A 23,638-nucleotide genomic window follows, 5' to 3' on the forward strand; every position below is an offset into this window, starting at 1 on the left:
GATGGCTGAGTGCACAGCACGGAGGAGCTTTCTGGGAAGGTCATATTAAAGGAACAGCATGATTTCATTGTTAAAGCTGTCTCTGGTTTCATTACTAATGCTGTCTCTTGCCACCCTACATTGAAGTCTTTGTTACAGCTGTTTCAGGAAATCAGAATTTTTTATTGTACATGTTGCTTCTGTAGCATTTCCCATGAAAATGTTTTCAAATGTTCACGGAGAAACGTTTGTAAAATGCTAGGTTTCTTCATGGACACTACAAGTCAAGTGAAATATGCATTTAAAAAAAATATATATATATTATTTCTCAGCAACAAATACCATTGCACTCACTGATGCAACACAATAGACTGAGCGAGCACTTGTGTTGAAAACACAGGTTAGCATTTTCTCAAGTGAGTCATTCACTTCCTGATGAGACCTCTTTTTATTGCAGTATGTTTGGGTGTGTCTTGTGTGTGCAAAAGTTGTGGATGATGTAAAGAGACACTACAGATTCTGCCTCCAGCAGAAAGTATTACCCAATTGGTGGTTTTGTGCTGACAAATGGTATGAAATAAGTGGAAGTTTGTGGTATAGTTCACACTGTCTCATTCCAGGTATTGTTGAGTGTTCAGGTATTGTTGTCAGTAATTTCTTTACAGTGGCTTCACTCCACAAAGAATACGCCCTTGACTCATATCAGGTGTAATTGTCTGACTCAATATTACTGTGGTTCTGAAGAACTTTCACTGACTAGTGTCATGGTCATAAGTCTGGTTCATGACAGTATGCCCCATTGTACTGTCTTCCAATCCCATGCCAGTGCTGTCCCCTTTACCTCACACCTGATGTAGCCACTGGGGCTTAAGCCTAGAACTTTCTAATTAATGGACACTTAACTAGCACACCTGGTTATTGTCACCTGACCAATTATCTGTGCTTGAAAACACTAGTATCTTTAGTGTTGCCTTTAGGCTTCTGGACTATTAGTCCTCTTTACTTGGTCTTTGATTTCTTCATCCATTCAAACTGACTACTGCCTTTTTCTGGATCCTCTGTGTTTTGCCGTTTTTGTTCCTGGACTGATGTGCCTTGGTTGACCGGTCTTATGTCTTCAAGTGAAATAATTTTTTATTGATCATTGTTGCTTTCCTGGTCTGTTCTACATCTGGGTTCCATTCAGATTCACCCCAGTGCGCAAGCGACCCGTGTTCAATTCCCAGTGTGGGCATCACACTATCAGTTATCATTCAAGATAACACACCTTTCTTGGTACGGTAAATATCCTCTTATTTCACTTAATTCTTGCTCATTCTCTTGCTCCTATTGGGCTCAGGCCCGGGGGCCCAGAGGTTATGGGGACCCTAAAAACCAGCACCCAGTAAGCCCCTCTGCTCCAGGGTTGAGCCATGAGAGACCCTAAAAGGCCCCTAGTGATATGCAAAGAGATACATGGGCCCCCAGCCTCCTGAACGCAAGTGGTGTAGAGCTAGTCTGATCCAGTGGCATCGTTAGGTCCAAACAACAACAAGCGTGGGTATTACACAATGTATCGAATTATGTTAATGCCAAAACATTTTTTAATGATGTGATTATATAGCAACCCAAACTAGATAGCCCTTTTACCAATAATTAGCCTGTATTAACATGTACTGCTTTCATTGTATTTTTTTTTTACATTCTCTCCCTTTGTGCCATGGTCATATTGAGCACAGAGGAGTGGCTTTGGCGCTAACTTTGCATTGTTATCTCACTCTTGTCGGTTCAAACTTGTGAACTAACTTTCAGTTGTCAGTTGCTTGGTGATAATCTTCTATGTTATTTCCTTGTTGCTTTCTCTGTCTGTCCTTGTACTTTCAGTAGGAGGTGGAGTCGTTTCTGTGGACCCGTTTCAACCTTTAGTACAGAACGTTGCCTATGCTGTGAGTTAATGATTCATTTTTCTAGCCATGAAACCAAAAGCTGTCAGAGGATTTGTTTTTAGTGACAGGCACATTTGTGATTGCCATGTATGTAATGTATAAGTAAGCCATTTACCTCCTGCATTCACTGTATGGTGGTAAAAAAAATATCAGAATATCAGACTTGCAGATTTGCTTATACTATATCAACTTAGTGTGTGGTTGCCAAGAGTCGTATGACGCAGCCCGTTTCTGTGGAAGATAGTGAAAAGTAATTCTTGCCACACCCCGGTACTTCTTCCAGGAACTAACATCCCACACATAACTTGACAATAGACTGCTGCTTCTAACGCTACACCCAGCCACGGCTCAACTCTTATCAGTGATCAGTACCACACCTTTACCTGGCAAGTTTCAAATACATATCAGCTAGCAGTAACTAGCCTACTACAGTTCTAATAGAGAGAACATTCAATATTGTAAACCCTATGACTGAGATATAGAGGAACATAACTCTCATCAGTGAAGAACAACTCCAAAATAGCAGAAAGGTTTATTAAAAATCTGGAGATATACCAATGTCTGCTGCAGCAGTTTAATACAAATCAGACAGGACTTTAAGATTCATAACAGTGCAAACCTAAAGGCCTGTGGTCAAGAAAACCCACATTCCTCACATAGCCTCCTAGTGACCCTCCCAGTCCGCCTTTAGACTGGACAAAAACTGTGTCTTGCCTAGTGGAGTTGAGACGATACCAGTATTCTGCGTTATCTGTGTTCTTTAAAGGCTATTTACCAATCGGATTTGGGTGTAGACTATGGTGTAGGCTTGAGTAAGCGCCTCCCAGTACTGCCCCTGCCTGTGTTGAATAATAAGGTATTCCACCTACGACTTTGTCTTAGATCAGTGACATTTGCGGTATTTAATCGACTGGAAGTACATCGATAACGCGCATTGAAAGGATACTTTTCGACGAGTCAAATGGCTCACGCAGCATCAGTTATCAAAATATTTGTGCCGATTCTAATACTGGTAAGTAAAGAACAATTGGTTACTGTAATAATGTGTCTATAAATTCAGGAACAGCAAATAACGGAATGTTGTGAGTGTAATCTTGCACGTAGGCTTGAAATCCCAAAGAGCTGAACAGAGGGACGTGTGGTGAAATGTCGACACCTTCTCAAGCGTAACTTTTTCAAGTGACTATACAGTGACTTTATATCTCTTCATCCGCTGAAATGTGTAACTTGTTTGTTTTGAGACACGTACAGTTTTGTTGTGAGACAACAATTTGGACTTGGACTGGACTGAACGAAAGTTTCTCTGAGCGAGGGTATCGAGGCTATTTCACGAACTCTGTTTGTAACGTAGAGTGGGAGGTTCAAATGGAAAATATTTATTTTGAAATTAAACTATCAGCGATATTTTTTTACATCACAAGGTTAAAAAGTAACGTCAGACACTATGTTTTTACTCTGTATTGGTTTTTATATAGCCATGGATGGAAAAGTGCTCTATACAGATAATTATTATTATATTATGACTATGTCAGAGTTCAACTGTGTACCTACAATATAATGCCATTGTGTACTCTAATTGATAAAGTTGAGCAAACATGGTAGGTAATATACCATCATGGTTACGGTTGTGTTGTGTTAATTGCTAATATATTAAAATATATAGTGTATATATACGTGTGTTTGTATCAAATATATTGATTTTGATTGTGTGTCTCGTTTATAGATTATACAAGTCCAGGGGTATGGCAGAGGACTACAGAAACTTCACAGGCAGAAGAGAGAATGGATAATTTCTCCCAGGAAACTAATGGAGAATGAAGACTATACTAAGTGGGAATACATAGCAAAAGTAGGAAATATTTTCATTATCAGACTCCATTCTTCGAAGTGGTCGATATGACCTACTGACACGTTACCACACGGATTGGGAATTGGGACTGCTGCCCTTAATTTCGCCATGTTTATTTTTAAGTCTATTCAAATGCACATTAGCTGCTCTGATGCTCCTAATTTAATGTGTAGCATATACTCATTAGACTCTCTTTTGTGGCCACATTTCATTTTCCATTGACCGCTAAATGCATATCAGTTTGCTAAACAGGATGCATTCGCAGCCAGAAATTGTATACAGTCTGGAGACCAGTCTATGTATAGAGCTATATTAATTGGGCTGTCACTAATTGTAACTGACATACAATGGTTTAAAGTGTACATAAATGTGGTGTACCATGTCTTCACTGTTTACATTCAGTGAAGACATGATACACCACATTATGCTGGTACTTTATTGTAGATCAGATCAGATACTACAGTAGATCACCAATGTTCCTCTCCCTGTCCTTGGTTATTTTTGAAAGCACTATTTGCATTGTCACTGTCTAATTAGACAAGTAGGCATCACCAGACCTCCATGTCTTTTCCAACAGATACGCAGTGATGAAGAGATCAATGTACGGTACTCTCTCGTAGGCAAAGGAGCATCTGAAGAGCCGTTCAACCTTTTCACAGTGAATGAAAAGACTGGCTATGTCAGGATCCATGGCATTCTTGACAGGGAGGAGACACCTTCTTACCACGTGAGTCTATTTTTCACGCTGGCTGATAAATGGACTTTTGCCACGAGGCTGAGGTTGTTAGGCAAGCTGCTTGATTTTGTGTTTCTTCTCAGTTGAAGGGAGTGGCCATGTTCACAGATGGGAACCGTGCAGAGAAAGACATTGACCTGGTGATAGTAGTTGAAGACCAAAATGATTGTCCACCTGTGTTCTCTTTCGAAATTACTGGGGAAGTCAGTGAAGCAAGTGCAACAGGTATGCTTTTTACCTTTCAGATATCAGAAATGTTATCACAGTTTAATAACAATATATATTTGCATCATTATTAATATGATTTATTAAAGTGACTGGCCACAGTGATTGATTACTTTGTTGTGTTTCAGGTACCTATGTGATGAAAGTCAACGCCACAGATGCAGACAAGCCCGGGACGCTTCACTCACAGATAGCCTACAGTATTGTTGCTGGGGGCGGTAGCATGTTCTACATCAACCAGAAAACAGGAGAGATCCATGTCAAACAGCAAACTCTAGACAGAGAGGTGAGTGTCTGACTGTTGAGTGATGGTTGAGCAATTTTCAACCACACTGGAAAGTAAAAACATGAGTAAGTATATGTTATGATGATATATGAGAATAAGGACATGCGCAATCCAAGGATTCCACCTTCATTTCATAACTTGCATAGCACAAATTGTATTAGTGTTATTGACTCTGGCATGTGGTATGTCTTTCTGATATCTGTTTTCTCTGGTTTCTAATGTGTGCAGACCCTTGACACTTACACTCTAACAATCAAAGGAACTGATATGAACGGAAGTCCTGGAGGGCTCTCGGGAACTGGAAAATTTGTTGTCAAGATTCTGGATGTAAATGACAACATTCCGACCCTGGAAAATACCTATGTGAGAAATGAAGCCTTTTCGCATTTCAGTAACTTAACAGTAGCTTTAAGATATTTCACTTCATCATTATGAGTTAAAGATAAAATAACCAGTCCATGACAGCAACGGAGCTATTTTTGACAACATCACGTGAAAGAAAATATTTGTTTAAGAACAAATGCTCAGAGATGTTTTGCACTTTCTATATTTACAGATGAAATACCTCTCTAAATATCTGTATTATTTTATTCACAGTACGAGGCCAAAGTAATGGAGAACACATTCAACGTGACGGTGTTGAGGATCAAAGCACTGGACGCTGATTTAATCCACACTGATAACTGGCTGGCTCTCTTCACCATTGTGTCTGGAAATGAAGCAGGATACTTTAGCATCACCACAGACAGCAAGACAAACGAGGGCATTCTGGTGCTGAACAAGGTGTGGCATTAAGACATTCTACAGTACACACTGGCATTTACATCAAACCACACAGGCTGCAGGCGGATAAGCTTTTTTGTTTATGAATGTTCCCAACTGAGTGAAATTGGCAGCCATGATAAGAGCTGGTCGAATTCTTTAAATGCTATGGAAATGTCCTTCAATGCTTCCTTTCTAATCCCCCCTAGCATAAGGGACACTGGACCATCATTTACGGAAGGAAATTAGATAATGCTGTCCTACAATTCCTGTTTTGATTCCCCCTCTACTGCTCCCTTCTCTCCCCAGCAAATCATCTGTGTTTTTGTGTTTGACTGACATTGTAGAAGCTCAGTCCCTTTTTTCCCCTTCCTCTGGGTTTTTGATTGGTCAAAGATTAAAGGTCAAAGGATTAAAAGTAAAATGCTCACCATGAAACTGAGAGGGATAGAGGGGAATATTTCAGCAATCCACGTCAGGCAAATATTTGGAGCCCATTTCAGGGGAAAAAACACATAGCTGACCTTGAGTTATTGTATATACTAATCTAAGCATTTCTGATGTCCTTGGAAGGCCTTAGACTACGAGCAACTGAAAGAGCTCAACCTGCTGGTGGCTGTTTCCAACAAAGCAGAGTACCACTCCTCCATCATCACCTCCACCACCAAGACCAAGACTTACCCCATCAAGATTCATGTCCAAAATGAGCCAGAGGGCCCTCGCTTCCAGCCTTTAGTCAAAGTGGTGCGTGTCTCAGAGGATCACACCACCATTAACCTAAAAGAGGTCATCACTACCTACGCGGCCATTGATAGTGACACGCTGCTGATTGCCACCAATGTCATGTGAGAGCCCATTTTATTTTGTCTGTTTTGTGCATTTTATTCCAATGCTTCCATACAATGTGCATTATTCTACACTTGATTCAATATACCATATGCATTACATGTTATTTTATTGTCTTTGTGAATCATTAGTTTTTCTAAAGGTGTGCTGTTGAATCTAATATCAATACTTATGTCCTCAGCATTTAATCTTCATATTTGCTGTTGTGTTCATGGCTTTCCTTTTACCTCTTTTTCAGATATGCCAAAGGAGAAGATAAGCATAACTGGATAACGATAGATCAACACACTGCTGAAATCAGACTGAATAAACTCCCAGACAGAGAATCCCTCCACCTGGTTAATGGGACCTACTATGCCAAAATCATTTGTATCACAACAGGTAGGGATTCTTTTTTTCTTTTACCATGTCTTGAAATTACTGTACATTGATATGTGTTAGGGTTGGATTACTGGTAGAAAGAGCATGCTGCAATGTACATGAGGATCATCCATTTAACAGTGTATGTGGATGGCAGATACTTTCATTAGTAAGGTATTTATTAACAATCCTCAATATTTAATCGTAGATTTTCCAAGAAAAACAGCCACAGGAACCATCGCTATTCAAGTTGAGGACTTCAATGACAATTGCCCGACCCTTACCAGCACGAACCAGACTGTGTGCTTTCAGGAGAATGTGGTGTATGTCACAGCCGTGGATGGGGATGCCTATCCCAATGGGGCACCATTTGAATTTAAAGTTGTGTCCAACACAAAAGAAGAGTGGTCTGTAGAACGCCTGAATGGTGAGTATTTGCATAGAGTCACAGACAGATCATTTATTACCCTGGGAATGAACTCTCAAACATATTTGAGAGAAAACAAACTCTCCTCTGCCTTACTTAAAATGGCCTTTTAAATTTACATATTTCTGACAATGACACTGAAATATCCTTTCATGTATTTCTAGTCTGAGGAACATAATGAATATGTTGTATTGTTAAGTGAAGTGTGTGTGTGTGTGTGTGTGTGTGTGTGTGTGTGGCATGTGTGTGTGATTTTTACTCCTCTGACCATTTTTTACTTTCAGACAGCACGGCCATCTTACGACCCAAAGAGAGTCTGTGGCCAGGCAGGTACAAGGTCTTTATGGTGATCAAGGACCAGCAGGGAAAAGCCTGTGATAATGACCAGGTGTTACATTTGGAGGTGTGCAGTTGTACCAAGGACAACAAGTGCCTCCCACGGCTGGATAGGAGACCTAGCGCCACCCTGGGACCAGCAGGCATCCTCCTGATGCTCCTGGGACTCCTACTGCTTTTCTGTGAGTAAACTCACAGGATCACAGATGCACAGTGAATGTGAAAGTGTTTCATGGCACTAGTTCCTTTGTAAATACAAAAACAAAAAAACTGGTTAGACTAGCTCTACAGAATGCAGCTGTCAACAGCACACAGTGTAGATAAGGATTGTCATGTCTATGCAAGGAATACTAGTTTTTGATGATTAATCCTGTGCATTTCACATGTGCTTGCAGTGCTGCCTCTCCTGCTGCTGTTCTGCCTGTGTGGTGGTGCTGGAGACGTGGGCGGTTTTAAGCCCATGCCCTGGGAAGCCAAACAGCACTTGGTCGATTATAACTGCGAGGGCCAAGGGGAAGATAAGGTATCAGTCGTGCGCAGTCTCACAGCCAGGCTACTACTTTACTGTGTTTTTAATCATAGTATACTGCAGCCAGGCAGGATTAAATGAAACGAATGAAATGAATCTCCTCAACTGAAACATGCCATTTTGACTTCACAGGACGTGCCCATGGTGTTCTTTCCAACAGAAGTGGACGGTGGCTTAGTAACGAAAGGGAAGGTGGACCTCATAGGCGCTGCTGGTTCACATTTGTCTCAAAGTAACATTAATAATGGACACTACCACTGGTTTAACCAAGTAAACACGGATCATGGAACATGGTATGGGCAACATGGCCAAGGATTTGGGGGATCATCAGTCCAGAGGGGTGCATTTGAAGGCATTGCTCTGTCTGAGGAGTTCCTTAGAAACTATTATTCAAATGTGAGTGTTTGTTTATTTATTTATTTGTTGTTATTGTATCACTTTCATAACTGAATGTTAGCAACTTACATAGTCTGAACCACCATTAAGCGCCACAGGTGTTCACAAAAACATAGTTTAACTGAAAGTTTGCAAACACTGTTGTTAAGTTGTGTAGTGCAAACAACAGCTCTCAACCTCGTGTTGTAAGGAAGGAATACGGTGTATGCTTTACATAGAACTAGTAACAGAGGTTTAGAATGAAAATTATTCAGATTAAAGAAATCATTCAGCCTAGATGTGAATTCATTGGGTGTAGCCAACAGCAAATGTTGTGTTTATTTGGAAATACCACAATAGAAGCCTATAAAAGTAAACTGATTATAGACAGCAATTTTACATGATAAGCCTATATGATGAAATGAATATGCTAGATGACCGAGGAATTTAGGGAACATTATTCAAAGGAAAAATGTAAGTAGTAGTATTTGCCCCTCATTAAGATACGCAGGTGTGCCAGTCCATGTGCTACACTGCGTCATTTACCAAGTAAGTTTGAACTACTAACTAACAAGGTTCAAACTTACTATTTTGGTTTCCGAAAACTGTACTTTAGGTGTTAGTTAGTTTAACGACACATCGTACCATGTTAGTTTAATGCTAACTTCCGTCATTGTACGGGAAACACATCCCTATAGTTTTTTCCCAATTGCATGTCAGTAACTCTCAATTTTCTCCTTGACTTTAGAAAGCCAGCTGCGTGGAGGGGCTTGAATCTGCAAAAGAAAACCTGCTCATCTATGAGTATGAGGGCCAGGAGTCTCCGGTGGGCTCTGTGGGCTGCTGCAGTCTCCTCGAGGAAGACCACGACCTGGAGTTCCTCAATGACCTGGGGCCTAAATTTAAGACTCTGGCTGGCATCTGTGGTGGTGCGGCCTTTGAATTTGAATCTAGTAAGGTGATGGTCCCAGCTCCTCAGCCTTCTGCGTCACATGTGACAAACGTTTGTTCCAGTGGGGAGATCTCACAGAGCATCAGCGCAGCCAAAGCCGATGCCAAAAGCTTGGCCACTTCCTCCACCATGGTCCAGGAAAGCGTTTCCTCTACAACCTGCCATGCAGCCACCAACATGCATCTTCAAGAGAATAGAGTGGTCCCAACCCAGACACTACTTATCCAGCAGCCAACTCTCTACTATGCTGCTGCCCCACCTATGTATGTAGTGGACCCACATCCCCATCCCACCCTGCTTGTAGGCCCTACAGTCAATGTGGGTGAAAACCTGGTCATGGTAGAGAGACAAGCCACTACAGGTGGCTCTATCCAGCTACAGGGGATAAGGCAGGGTGTCGTTGGGCTGGATAACCTCCAGGGAGCCCACAGCTTGGTTCTGGTGGAAGGGAGGGCCTCTGCTGCTGGTGACCCTCAGGTCATGGTAGAGAGACATGCCACTACGGGTGGCTCTATCCAGCTACAGGGGATAAGGCAGGGTGCCGTTGGGCTGGAGAACCTCCAGGGAGCCCACAGCTTGGTTCTGGTGGAAGGGAGGGCCTCTGCTGCTGGTGACCCTCACCAGATTATTGGCACGTTAGGTAGAAGGCAAGTGGTTGAGATGCAACAAGGAATGGGCAGCAGTTCTGTGAACCAAATGGGCTATGGTGTGACCTCTGGTAATATCTCACTGTCAGAGACAGCAGTAACTGCTGGAAGTGGAAGGCTACAGCATGAAGGCAGTGGAGGTTTCATTCAGGTTGTCCCATCCCAAAGCCATATGAGTCAGAGTGTAGAAGTGAGAGGCCAAAGTGCGTCTTTGAATGTTCCTCTCGAGACAAACAAAGTGTTTGTTCAGGAGAGGGTGTCGTTCACTGAGAGAAATATGCAATCCAGTAGTATAGCATAAAATGCTAAGACTTAAACACACTTTTTCCGTTTAATGCATTAGGTACTGTGGGTAAGAACAGAACCAAAATGTACATTTCTGGTGGTAACACTTGTTGCTTTTATTGTTGATGTTGCCTGTGTTCCTGGGTGGAGGGCATAGCGAGATAAATGTTCTCCACTCTAGTTGACAGACATTTTGACAAGCACTCCCGAGCAACTAGGGAGACCAGTGCCTACTACTACGGCCTACTTCTGATGAAAAGGGAAAGTCAAAGTATTTACCAAACACTGGTACAAAACCATGAATGTAAAGTGAAGATATAGTGTTACTAGGATTTAGTGTTTATTCCATTAGCGGAAAAGGGTCGCCAACAAAAAGAAGTCTTTAGTTTTATTTTGGCTTCGGTAGAGGATGTATTGTATATATTTTAAGATGATGACACATTTTAAATGATCTATCATTATTTAATACAAAACTTTATTAAACTGTACCCAGCACTATATTTAGTTTTTTTGTACGCCCCCTATATTGGAGATCATGAATTAAGTGTCATTTATTATAATAATGTAATGTTTTCATATTTTGGGGGGAAGGCTTGTTTTTAAAAACAAGTATTTAAAAAAATTAAAACTTGGATAGACGGTACATAAACGGGGAATAACAAGTGTGTTTGGCTTAGGTTTTCTCTGCTTATTATACACTGCTTATTATTACTTCTAGATGGTGCTACTGTTCTTTATATGGGCTCCCACATCTTATTAGTGATATGCATTTATGTATATTTGTGTAATGTAATAAGCAAAAGAAATAATCACTTGAACCACAGAATGATTTTTTAAAATATTTTTTTTGTTCCTTTTCCTGTGTGTTTGGCCCTGCTTTTTGACACAGTTGGCTAGGGTACAGAAATGCAATGGCGATTGAATTATGTTTTATTGCCACATTTTCAGATTTTTTTTTAAACACAGCAGATGTATTGTATGCCTAAATGCACTGAAATAAATGGATTTCGAATTCAAACATTCTTGTTTTGTATTCTTTTTTACATTGTTTGGGAGGTGAGGCTTCACAAGTTTCACTTACCTCAAATACAACCACTGCCACACATCAGTTGTCTGAAAGGATGCATCATACAAAAACCAGTGTACATGTAAGGAAAACTCCTTTGGTGTTGAAGGATAAGCTTGTTATAGCTCATAAAACAATCCCCCAACATTGAGCAAGAATGGTAAATGACAAAAACTCTGGTTAGTATACCACAGTGCACTCAATGTATATAAAGAGAGAAAACTTGTCAATCAGTGTTGGTAACCTTTTCCTGAAAACAACCTACTTGATAGGTATTATTTTATAATTACAAAACAAGATGAGTAATGTCTTTAATTACAATCAAGTGGTGAGAGTGGGGAGTAAAGTTATTGTATATATCCCTAATCCAGGATATGCACTATCAGTTACAATTTTAAGAGTGTGCATATATGTGCAAATGAGACGAGAAGATATATCCTTTCTTAAAAGTGGTTTTGTAGCTCAACTTGCACCAGGTCAGAATCAAGTTTATCTAGCTGAGAGGAAAAATCGAGCTATTTAGGATAACATTCATCAACTTTTGTCATGAATATTTGAAAGTAACATTCTGAATATTCCTATATACAGTTGTACCCCCCTCTTTGGCTTACTTGTGTTGATACAACATAGAGTTCCACATAGAATGAGAGGAAACATGTAGGCTAACCATGGATCTTTCACAGCTTTTATAGCTGCTCAGCTAATGGACCTGGAGAACATCTACTGCTCAAAGAGAAAATCTATTGACCATGTCACTGACTTTATAAATTCTGTGTGCAAATCACAATGAGATCATTTCCTGATTGCCATGTATGTAACTATGGAAATTGCTAATGACCAATGGTGGAACTGGGAGTGGGTGAAGGTTTCTGCGTGTTCCTCTGTCTCTGCTTTAATGAAATATAATAGTTTATTAAAGGACCCTATCTTGCTAAACCTCCCTTATTAACTGGTTTCTTTTAGGAATAGTGTCGTCCAGAATATTGCCACGGCCGTTTTCTAGATTCAGGCGTATGCCACGGACACAACCTGTTACTAGTTCTGGAGAATAGCTCAGAGGCTGCAGTGCTGCCACGGATTGCTACATATACCAGCATGTTAGGCCTAGCTGGTTCAGGGACTGAGTGCTCAGTATAACCATTTGGTCCAGAGTTAAGGCTGGAAGGCAATCCACCACTGTATAATACAACATATTGAACAACAGTTCTGCTACAGGGTGTCTAACCCAGGTGATTAGCCAAGAACCTCAAGACTTATATCTCTACTTTTTGACTATTCCTAGTCATGTGTTGTGGTAACACTGTTAGTAATACTAATTTCAGCAGGAGCAACAGTGGAGCAGAGCAAGTTATTTGTGGGTACAAGTTACTAATTCAGTTACACATTCAAACTAATCTAAAATACCAGACATAGGGCCAGATGATGACATGGAATTTTGTGTTTGCGCTGATAGGGATCACACAAGGAGGATTCATACATGGAGGACTCTAAGTTATTTATAAATAGGCATTACCTGCAGCCTATAGGGATCAGAATTCCCATATTTCTGCACGACTGCGATCACTTTACCATTCAAACTGAGACTATTCAAGTGAAACCAGATATGACAAAGAAACCATCTTGCAATGCCATACAACACTTAGTACCTTTCATTTAATGTCCTGCCCTAAGTGTAACCCTTGTGTGGAAAAGCACAGGGAGAGGGGAGAGATAGAGAGAGTGTCAATTTAGTGGAATAATGCAATCCTAGAATGTTCTTAAAGACATTTTCTGTAAACAACTGATTACTGCAGTGTAATTGGAACTAGTTTTAAGATCCCAATGTTATCGGCCCGCAACTTGCATACAGGGTGGGTCACCTCAAGCCGTGCACACTGCGTTTTAATTAAAATAATCACACAGACACCAAAACGTGAAAACCAAATGTACTCAATTTGAAAATGTCCAGTTTGTAGGTTTCTTGAGAATTGCCTCAAAACATTTTCACTCAACACACCTTAGGAGTGTATTTTCCAAAGAAGTTGCTGCACCCTGGAGATCACAACGTTCCCACCAACCCTCTTCATACAAATAAATCGATAAATAATAAAGCAAATTATTTACAATCATAGGAACAACAACAGTACTACTACTACCACTAGTACTACTAGTACTACTGCTAATAATACGAATATAAATCAAATTAAAATGACTTTGTGATTTTTCACACGTGGCCTCCAACCCAGTTATCTGGAAGCCGTGACAGCGCATCAGTTTGATGAACAACCCTCGCCCCACCTTTGATGGTTCATTCCTGACTGGCACCTGTGTGTGTGTTCCTTGTTTTTACCTGGCATTGGTACAGGTCAGATAGATATCATCATCGTCATGATTTGATTGCAACACCAAAGGCATGTCAACACACTTCTTTTTTATTTTGATACACCTCCTTTTATTTGAGTGCAGTCTAAGCCTCTGAATGGGCCAGTGCTATCTGAAGGCCTACATTTAATAACGTGTTTACCTGTGAGAAATTACAAAAACAACAGCATACAATAAAATGTAGATAATAAAATACTCACTTAGAGTAATATAGAGTTATGGATTGCTGGTGATTTCTCTTAGTTTATCCAGATAAAATGACCATCACAGTACTGGAGCACTCTATAGGTGAAGTAAATAACAATAAGCCTGCATTATCCTCCATGCTGCCCTCTGCCAGTGAAACTAGTAAACTGCACTTCCCTGTCTGGTCCCAGGGTGGCGCTAGGAATCCTATCCAGCCGTGGGGGGCACTTGTTGTCCTTGGTACAACTGCACACCTCCAGATTTAACACCTGGTCATTATCACAGGCTTTTCCCTGCTGGTCCTGGATCACCATAAAGACCTTGTGCCTGCCTGGCCACAGACTCTCTTTTGGTCGTAAGATGGCTGTGTTGTCTGAAAGTAAAAAATGGTCAGAGGAGTAAAAATCACACGCACACACACGCACACGCACACACACACACACACACACACACACACACACACACACACACACACACACACACACACACACACACACACACACACTTCACTTAACAATAAAACAAATATTCATTATGTTCCTCAGACTAGCAATACATGAAAGTATATTTCAGTGTCATTGTCAGAAATATGTCAATTTAAAAGGCCATTTTAAATAAGGCAGAGGAGAGTTTGTTTTCTCTCAAATATGTTTGAGAGTTCATTCCCAGGGTAATAAATGATCTGTCTGTGACTCTTTGCAAATACTCACCATTCACGCGCTCAATTGTCATTGAAGTCCTCAACTTGAATAGCGATGGTTCCTGTGGCTGTTTTTCTTGGAATATCTAAGATTAAATATTGAGGATTGTTAATAAATACCTTACTAATGAAAGTATCTGCCATCCACATACACTGTTAAATGGATGAACCTCATGTACATTGCAGCATGCTCTTTCTACCAGTAATCCAACCCTAACACATATCAATGTACAGTAATTTCAAGACATGGTATAAGAAAAAAAGAATCCCTACCTGTTGTGATACAAATGATTTTGGCATAGTAGGTCCCATTAATCAGCAGTGTGTTGATCTATCGTTATCCAGTTGTGCTTATCTTCTCCTGTGGCATATCTGAAAAAGAGGTAAAAGGAAAGCCATGAACACAACAGCAAATATGAAGATGAAATGCTAAGGACATAAGTATTGATATAAGATTCAACAGCACTGCTGTAGAAAAACAAATGCAGAGCTGCCAACTCTCACGGTTTCGCCGTGTGACACACGCTTTTGTATGTTTTCACACGCACTCATGCCACACATCCAATTTCTCACGGCAAAAAAAAATCTGATTTTGGGCCAAGACGCGTTCGTTACTTTTCAAACTCTCCGAGAGTAGCTGGCGCTAAGGAGCGCATCTGTAACCCTATTCGCTGCATAGACATCTTTAGATCATCTTAAGAGGTCTATGCAGCGAATAGGGTTACAGAACGCGTCTCGGCCCAAGATCAGATTTATTTTTTTTGGCGTGAGAAATTGGATGTGTGGCGTGAGTGCGTGTGAAAACATGCAAAAGCGTGTGTCTTACGGCGTAACCGTGAGAGTTGGCAGCTCTGAAATGATTCACAAAGACAATAAAATAACATTAAATGCATATAGTATATTGAATCAAGTGTAGAATAATGCACATTGTATGGAAGCATTGGAATAAAATGCACAAAACAGACGAAACAAAATGGGCTCTCACATGACATTGGTTGCAATCAGCAGCGTGTCACTATCAATGGCCGCGTAGGTAGTGATGACCTCTTTTAGGTTAATGGTGGTGTGATCCTCTGAGACACGCACCACTTTGACTAGAGGCTGGAAGCGAGGGCCCTCTCGCTCATTTTGGACATGAATCTTGATGGGGTAAGTCTTGGTCTTGGTGGTGGAGGTGATGATGGAGGAGTGGTACTCTGCTTTGTTGGAAACAGCCACTAGCAGGTTGAGCTCTTTCAGTTCCTCGTAGTTTAAGGCCTTCCAAGGACATCAGAAATGCTTAGATTAGTAAATATATCCAATAACTCAAGGTCAGCTATGTGTTTTTTTCCCTGAAATGTGCTCCAAATATTTGCCTGACGTGGATTGCTGAAATATTCCCCTCTATCCCTCTCAGTTTCATGGTGAGCATTTCACTTTTAACCCTTTGACCTTTAATATTTGACCAATCAAAAACCCAGAGGAAGGGGAAAAAAGGGACTAAGCTTCTACAATGTCAGTCAAACACAAAAACACAGATGATTTGCTGGGGAGAGAAGGGAGCAGTAGAGGGGGAATCAAAACAGGAATTGTAGGACAGCATTATCTAATTTCCTTCCGTAAATGATGGTCCAGTGTCCCTTATGCTAGGGGGGATTAGAAAGGAAGCATTGAAGGACATTTTCATAGCATTTAAAGAATTCGACCAGCTCTTATCATGGCTGCCAATTTCACTCAGTTGGGAACATTCATAAACAAAAAAGCCTATCCGCCTGCAGCCTGTGTGGTTTGGTATAAATGCCAGTGTGTACTGTAGTATGTCTTAATGCCACACCTTGTTCAGCACCAGAATGCCCTCGTTTGTCTTGCTGTCTGTGGTGATGCTAAAGTATCCTGCTTCATTTCCAGACACAATGGTGAAGAGAGCCAGCCAGTTATCAGTGTGGATTAAATCAGCGTCCAGTGCTTTGATCCTCAACACCGTCACGTTGAATGTGTTCTCCATTACTTTGGCCTCGTACTGTGAATATAATGATACAGATCTCAGCAATTCACTTGCATTTAGAGAGGTATTTCATCTGTAAATATAGAAAGTGCAAAACATCTCTGAGCCTTTATAGGACCATTTTCCTAAACAAATATTTTCTTTCACGTGATTTTGTCAAAAATGGCTCTGTTGCTGTCATGGACTGGTTATTTTATCTTCAACAAAACTCAACAAACTCATAATGATGAAGTGAAATATCTTAAAGCTACTGTTAAGTTACTGAAATGCGAAAAGGCTTCATTTCTCACATAGGTATTTTCCAGGGTCGGAATGTTGTCATTTACATCCAGAATCTTGACAACAAATTTTCCAGTTCCCGAGAGCCCTCCAGGACTTCCGTTCATATCAGTTCCTTTGATTGTTAGAGTGTAAGTGTCAAGGTTCTGCACACATTAGAAACCAGAGAAAACAGATATCAGAAAGACATACAACATGCCAGAGTCAATAACACTAATACAATTTGTCCTATGCAAGTTATGAAATGAAGGTGGGATCCTTGGATTGCGCATGTCCTTATTCTCATATATCATCATATCATATTCTTTCTCATGTTTTTACTTTTCAGTGTGGTTGAAAATTGCTCAACCATCACCCTATAGTCAGACACTCACCTCTCTGTCTAGAGTTTGCTGTTTGACATGGATCTCTCCTGTTTTTTGGTTGATGTAGAACATGCTACCGCCCCCAGCAACAATACTGTAGGCTATCTGTGAGTGAAGCGTCCCGGGCTTGTCTGCATCTGTGGCGTTGACTTTCATCACATAGGTACCTGAAACACAACAAAGTAATCAATCACTGTGGCCAGTCACTTTAATAAATCATATTAATAATGATGCAAATTGATATTTTTATTAAACTGTGATACCATTTCTGATTTCTCAAAAGGTTAAACGCATACCTGTTGCACTTGCTTCACTGACTTCCCCAGTAATTTCGAAAGAGAACACAGGTGGACAATCATTTTGGTCTTCAACTACTATCACCAGGTCAATGTCTTTCTGTGCACGGCGCCCATTTGCAAACATGGCCACTCCCTTCAACTGAGAAGAAACACAAAATCAAGCAGCTTGACTAACAACCTCAGCCTCGTGGGAAAAGTCCATTTCTCAGCCAGCGTGAAAAATAGACTCACGTGGTAAAAAGGTGTCTCCTCCCTGTCAAGAATGCCATGGATCCTGACATAGCCAGTCTTTTCATTCACTGTGAAAAGGTTGAACGGCTCTTCAGATGCTCCTTTGCCTACGAGAGAGTATCGTACATTGACGTCTTCATCACTGCGTATCTGTTGGAAAAGACATGAAGGTCTGGTGATGCCTACTTGTCTAATTAGACAGTGACAATGCAAATAGTGCTTTCAAAAATAACCAAGGACAGGGAGAGGAACATTGGTGATCTACTGTACTATCTGATCTGATCTACAATAAAGTACCAGCATAATGTGGTGTATCATGTCTTCACTGAATGTAAACAGTGAATACATGATACACCACATTTATGTACACTTTAAACCATTGTATGTCAGTTACAATCAGTGACAGCTCAATTAATATAGCTATATACATAAACTAGTCTCCAGACTGTATAACATTTTATGGCTGCTAATGCATCCTGTTTAGCAAACTGACATGCATTTAGCGGTCAATAGAAAATGAAATGTGGCCACAAAAGAGAGTCTGATGAGTATATGCTACACATTCAATTAGGAGCATCAGAGCAGCTAATGTACATTTGAATAAACTTAAAAATAAAGCTTTTAAAGGCACTGCTAGTCCCAATTCCTTGTAATCCGTGTGGTAACGTGTCAGTAGCCTGGGTTATATCAACTTCCAAGAATGGAGTCTGATAATGACAATATTCATACTTTTGCTATGTAATCCTCCTTAGTATAGTCTTCATTTTCAATTAGTTTCCTAGGGGAACTGCAAAACACTCTCTTCTGCCTGTGAAGTTTCTGTAGTCCTCTGCCATACCCCTGGACTTGTATAATCTATAAACGAGACACACAATCAAAATCAATATGAATATATCCTATATATATATTTATTAGCAATTAACACAACAACAGTAACCATGATGTTATATTACCTACCATTTTTGCTCAACTTTATCAATTAGAGTACACAATGGCAGTATATTGTAGGTACACAGTTGAACACTGACATAGTCATATTATATAATAATTACCAGGCACGTGCACAGATATACCCCTAGTGGTGCTCAAGCACCTGCCCTTTTGCCCTGGATGAGAAAAGTGCCCCTTCTGCTGGAGCCACATTTTTTCTTCATTCATCAATATTTAAGAATAAAAATTACTCCCTCTGTCATCAATTCCCCCCAAATGTGTTTTGATATATGACGAGGCATTTATTTGAGTTCTTGTGAGAATTTCGCCCCGACATGCTCCGCGGCGCTCACAAGCCCCACGCGCCCCTCCCTCCTCCTCCTCCACTTAGAGCTCATGCAGTGCTGGGCGCCCGGCCAAACGGCTGCAGCCTACATCTTCTCACCGTGATTCCGTGATTTCAAAGCCTTGTCCAGCTGTTTACTGACGTTTGTCATGTTTAATGAAGAGAGAGAGGGAGAGAGATACAGGCAGGCAGACAGGCAGGCAGATAATTTAAAGGCAGTTTTACGGTTCTACAAATTAGACAAGTTCACTAGTTTTGTTTCATTTAAAATCGTAATTATTGAAAAGAAAGGTAGGTCTTAAGTTGAGCTACATGACAGTCTGGTGAGGTATATTGTGGTATATTATTAGTGTAATGCTGCTTATGCTTCAACTCAGTCAGAAAAGAGTAAAAAAAAAAATGTGTGTGTACTGTGTTGTCAGCTTTACAGAGATAATGTAAGTCACTCTTGATCATTATGCACAACATTGATTTATCTCATTTACAAAATTTGAAGCATAATGCCAAGAAAAGAGGGACTATAAAAGCAGAAGGACAGGGAACTGCAGCAAGCAGCTCAGGGCAGCAGCTCTCTTTTATCTTGGATCAGGCCATCAACTAGTAAAACAAATAAGGGAGAATCAGTAACCCTACCTGGTTCAGAGGAGCCCATCATGGATGAGGAAGGACAGACAGAGTGTAGGACTGAGTTATGTTCAGGAGATAATTTGAGTTAGTTTGTTAACTAAAATAAATATTTAAGTTGAGAATATCCTACTGTGTTTTTTATTTATTTATTTATTATTATTATTTTTAATTTCATTAATAATTTTGGCGATGGGTGCCCTTTTTTTGGTTTGAGCACCTGCCCCCCAAAATGTCTGTGCACGTGCCTGATAATTACTATAATAATAATAATAAAAACATAGTGTCTGAATATTTTCCATTTGAACCTCCCACTCTACGTTACAAACAGAGTTCGTGAAATAGCCTCGATACCCTCGCTCAGAGAAACTTTCGTTCAGTCCAGTCCAAGTCCAAATTGTTGTCTCACAACAAAACTGTACGTGTCTCAAAACAAACAAGTTACACATTTCAGCGGATTAAGAGATATAAAGTCACTGTATAGTCACTTGAAAAAGTTACGCTTGAGAAGGTGTCGACATTTCACCACACTTCCTTCTGTTCAGCTCTTCAACATTTAATAACTTTTGTTGATTAGATTAGATTAGATTAGATTCAACTTTATTGTCATTGCACAGAGTACAAGTACTGAGGCAACGCAATGCAGTTAGCATCTAACCAGAAGTGCAAAGCAGAAGAGTGCAGAGTATGTGCATAATGGTAATATAAATATAGATAAATAGGGATGGGAGCTGTCCTTCTCGATGCAACATAGAGTTTCACATAGAATGAGAGGAAACATGTAGGCTAACCATGGATCTTTCACAGCTTTTATAGCTGCTCAGCTAATGGACCTGGAAAACATCTAATGCTTAAAGAGAAAATCTATTGACCATGTCACTGACTTTATAAAATCTGTGTGCAAATCACAATGAGATCATTTCCTGATTGCCATGTATGTAACTATGGAAATTGCTAATGTAAGGAGTCCCTTTCCAGACCAATGGTGGAACTGGGAGTGGGTGAAGGTTTCTGCGTGTTCCTTTGTCTGTGCTTTAATGAAATATAATAGTTTATTAAAGGACCCCATCTTGCTAAACCACCCTTATTAACTGGTTTCTTTTAGGAATAGTGTCATTCAGAATATTGCCACTGCCGTTTTCTAGATTCAGGCGTATGCCACGGACACAACCTGTTACTAGTTCTGGAGAATAGCTCAGAGGCTGCAGTGCTGCCCCGGATTGCTACATATACCAGCATGTTAGGCCTAGCTGGTTCAGGGACTGAGTGCTCAGTATAACCATTTGGTCCAGTGCTGAGGCTGGAAGGCAATCCACCACTGTATAATACAACATATTGAACAACAGTTCTGCTACAGGGTGTCTAACCCAGGTGATTAGCCAAGAACCTCAAGACTTATATCTCTGCTTTTTGACTATTCCTAGTCATGTGTTGTGGTAACACTGTTAGTAATACTAATTTCAGCAGGAGCAACAGTGGAGCAGAGCAAGTTATTTGTGGGTACAAGTTACTAATTCAGTTACACATTCAAACTAATCTATAATACCAGACATAGGGCCAGATGATGACATGGAATTTTGTGTTTGCGCTGATAGGGATCACACAAGAAGGATTCATACATGGAGGACTCTAAGTTATTTATAAATAGGCATTACCTGCAGCCTATAGGGATCAGAATTCCCATATTTCTGCAGGACTGGGATCACTTTACCATTCAAACTGAGACCATTCAAGTGAAACTAGATATGACATAGAAACCATCTTGCAATGCCATACAACACTTAGTACCTTTCATTTAATTTCCTGCCCTTAGTGTAACCCTTGTGTGGTAAAGCACAGGTAGATGAACAGAGACAGAGGGGAGAGATAGAGAGAGTACCAGGAGTTGTGAGAAAAGTCAATTTAGTGGAATAATGCAATCCTAGAATGTTCTTAAAGACATTTTCTGTAAACAACTGATTACTGCAGTGTAATTGGAACTAGTTTTAAGATCCCAATGTTATCGGCCCGCAACTTGCATAGAGGGTGGGTCACCTCAAGCCGTGCACACTGCGTTTTAATTAAAATAATCATACAGACACCAAAACGTGAAAACCAAACTTACTCAATTTGAAAATTTCCATTTTGTAGGTTTCTTGAGAATTGCCTCAAAACATTTTCACTCAACATACCTTAAGAGTGTATTTTCCAAATAAGTTGCTGCACCCTGGAGATCACAACGTTCCCACCAACCCTCTTCATACAAATAAATAAATAAATAATAAAGCAAATTATTTACAATCATAGTAACAACAACAGTACTACTACTACCACTACTACTACTACTACTACTGATAATAATACGAATATAAATAAAATTAAAATGACTTTGTGGTTTTTCACACGTGGCCTCCAACCCAGTTATCAGGAAGCCGTGACAGCGCATCAGTTTGATGAACAACCCTTGCCCCACCTTTGATGGTTCATTCCTGACTGGCACCTGTTTGTGTGCTCCTTGTTTTTACCTGGCATTGGTTCAGGTCAGATAGATATCATCACCAAAGATGTGTCAACACACTTCTTTTTTATTTTGATACACCTCCTTTTATTTGAGTGCAGTCTAAGCCTCTGAATGGGCCAGTGCTATCTGAAGGCTTACATTTAATAACGTGTTTACCTGTGAGAAATTACAAAAACAACAGCTTACAATCAAATGTAGATAAATACTCACTTAGAGTAATCTATAGTTATGGGTTACTGGTGATTTCTCTTAGTTTATCCAGATAAAACAGCTCCAGGAACCATCGCTATTCAGGTTGAGGACTTAAATGACCATCACAGTACTGGAGCACTCTATAGGTGAAGTAGATAACAATAAGCCTGCATTATCCTCCATGCTGCCCTCTGCCAGTGAAACTTGTAAACTGCACTTCCCTGTCTGGTCCCAAGGTGGCGCTAGGAATCCTATCGAGCCGTGGGAGGCACTTGTTGTCCTTGGTACAACAGCACACCTCCAAATTTAACACCTGGTCATTATCACAGGCTTTTCCCTGCTGGTCCTGGATCACCATAAAGACCTTGTGCCTGCCTGGCCACAGACTCTCTTTTGGTCGTAAGATGGCTGTGTTGTCAGAAAGTAAAAAATGGTCAGAGGAGTAAAAATCACACGCACACACACACGCACACGCACACACACACACACACACACACACACACACACAAACACACACACACACACACACACACACACACACACAAACACACACACACACACACACACACACACACACACACTTCACTTAACAATACAAAATATTCATTATGTTCCTCTAGACTAGCAATACATGAAAGTATATTTCAGTGTCATTGTCAGAAATATGTCAATTTAAAAGGCCTTTTAAATAAAGCAGAGGAGAGTTTGTTTTCTCTCAAATATGTTTGAGAGTTCATTCCCAGGGTAATAAATGATCTGTCATTGATGTCCTCAACTTGAATAGCGATGGTTCCTGTGGCTGTTTTTCTTGGAAAATCTAAGATTAAATATTGAGGATTGTTAATAAATACCTTACTAATGAAATGATCTGCCATCCACATACACTGTTAAATGAATGATCCTCATGTACATTGCAACATGCTCTTTCTACCAGCAATCCAACCCTCACACATATCAATGTACAGTAATTTCAAGACATGGTAAAAGAAAAAAAGAATCCCTACCTGTTGTGATACAAATGATTTTGGCATAGTAGGTCCCAAGGAACATTCAATA

General features: G+C 40.3%; 2 protein-coding genes across 3 annotated transcripts; one reads left to right on the plus strand and one right to left on the minus strand.

Moving 5' to 3' along the window:
- Positions 1–2,594: 2,594 nt before the first annotated feature.
- Positions 2,595–11,537, plus strand: LOC105900511 (desmoglein-2-like). 2 transcript variants are annotated; one of them, XM_031562880.2, is made up of 15 exons: positions 2,866–2,916; positions 3,146–3,217; positions 3,628–3,753; positions 4,331–4,480; positions 4,573–4,714; positions 4,843–5,000; positions 5,229–5,363; positions 5,598–5,783; positions 6,336–6,607; positions 6,847–6,989; positions 7,177–7,395; positions 7,680–7,913; positions 8,127–8,254; positions 8,393–8,656; positions 9,384–11,537. In XM_031562880.2, exons 3-15 carry the CDS (start codon positions 3,712–3,714, stop codon positions 10,533–10,535), a joined length of 3,225 nt encoding a protein of 1,074 aa, XP_031418740.1. In that variant the 5' UTR covers positions 2,866–2,916; positions 3,146–3,217; positions 3,628–3,711; the 3' UTR covers positions 10,536–11,537. The 2 variants fall into 2 exon arrangements, with proteins under 2 accessions (XP_031418739.1, XP_031418740.1); XM_031562879.2 differs by lacking the exon at positions 3,146–3,217 and having other exon boundaries at positions 2,595–2,916.
- Positions 11,538–13,494: 1,957 nt separating this feature from the next.
- Positions 13,495–20,357, minus strand: LOC116219534 (desmoglein-2-like). The gene is made up of 11 exons (XM_042703705.1): positions 20,245–20,357; positions 18,720–18,845; positions 17,991–18,140; positions 17,757–17,898; positions 17,470–17,627; positions 17,107–17,241; positions 16,646–16,831; positions 15,818–16,089; positions 15,106–15,204; positions 14,843–14,918; positions 13,495–14,505 (listed from the first exon to the last, which is right to left on the minus strand). Exons 4-9 carry the CDS (start codon positions 17,881–17,883, stop codon positions 15,144–15,146), a joined length of 939 nt encoding a protein of 312 aa, XP_042559639.1. The 5' UTR covers positions 17,884–17,898; positions 17,991–18,140; positions 18,720–18,845; positions 20,245–20,357; the 3' UTR covers positions 13,495–14,505; positions 14,843–14,918; positions 15,106–15,143.
- Between the last annotated feature and the right edge of the window lie 3,281 nt (positions 20,358–23,638).

Source organism: Clupea harengus, chromosome 25 (genome assembly GCF_900700415.2).
Source record: "Clupea harengus chromosome 25, Ch_v2.0.2, whole genome shotgun sequence".
Classification (NCBI taxonomy): Eukaryota; Metazoa; Chordata; class Actinopteri; order Clupeiformes; family Clupeidae; genus Clupea; species Clupea harengus.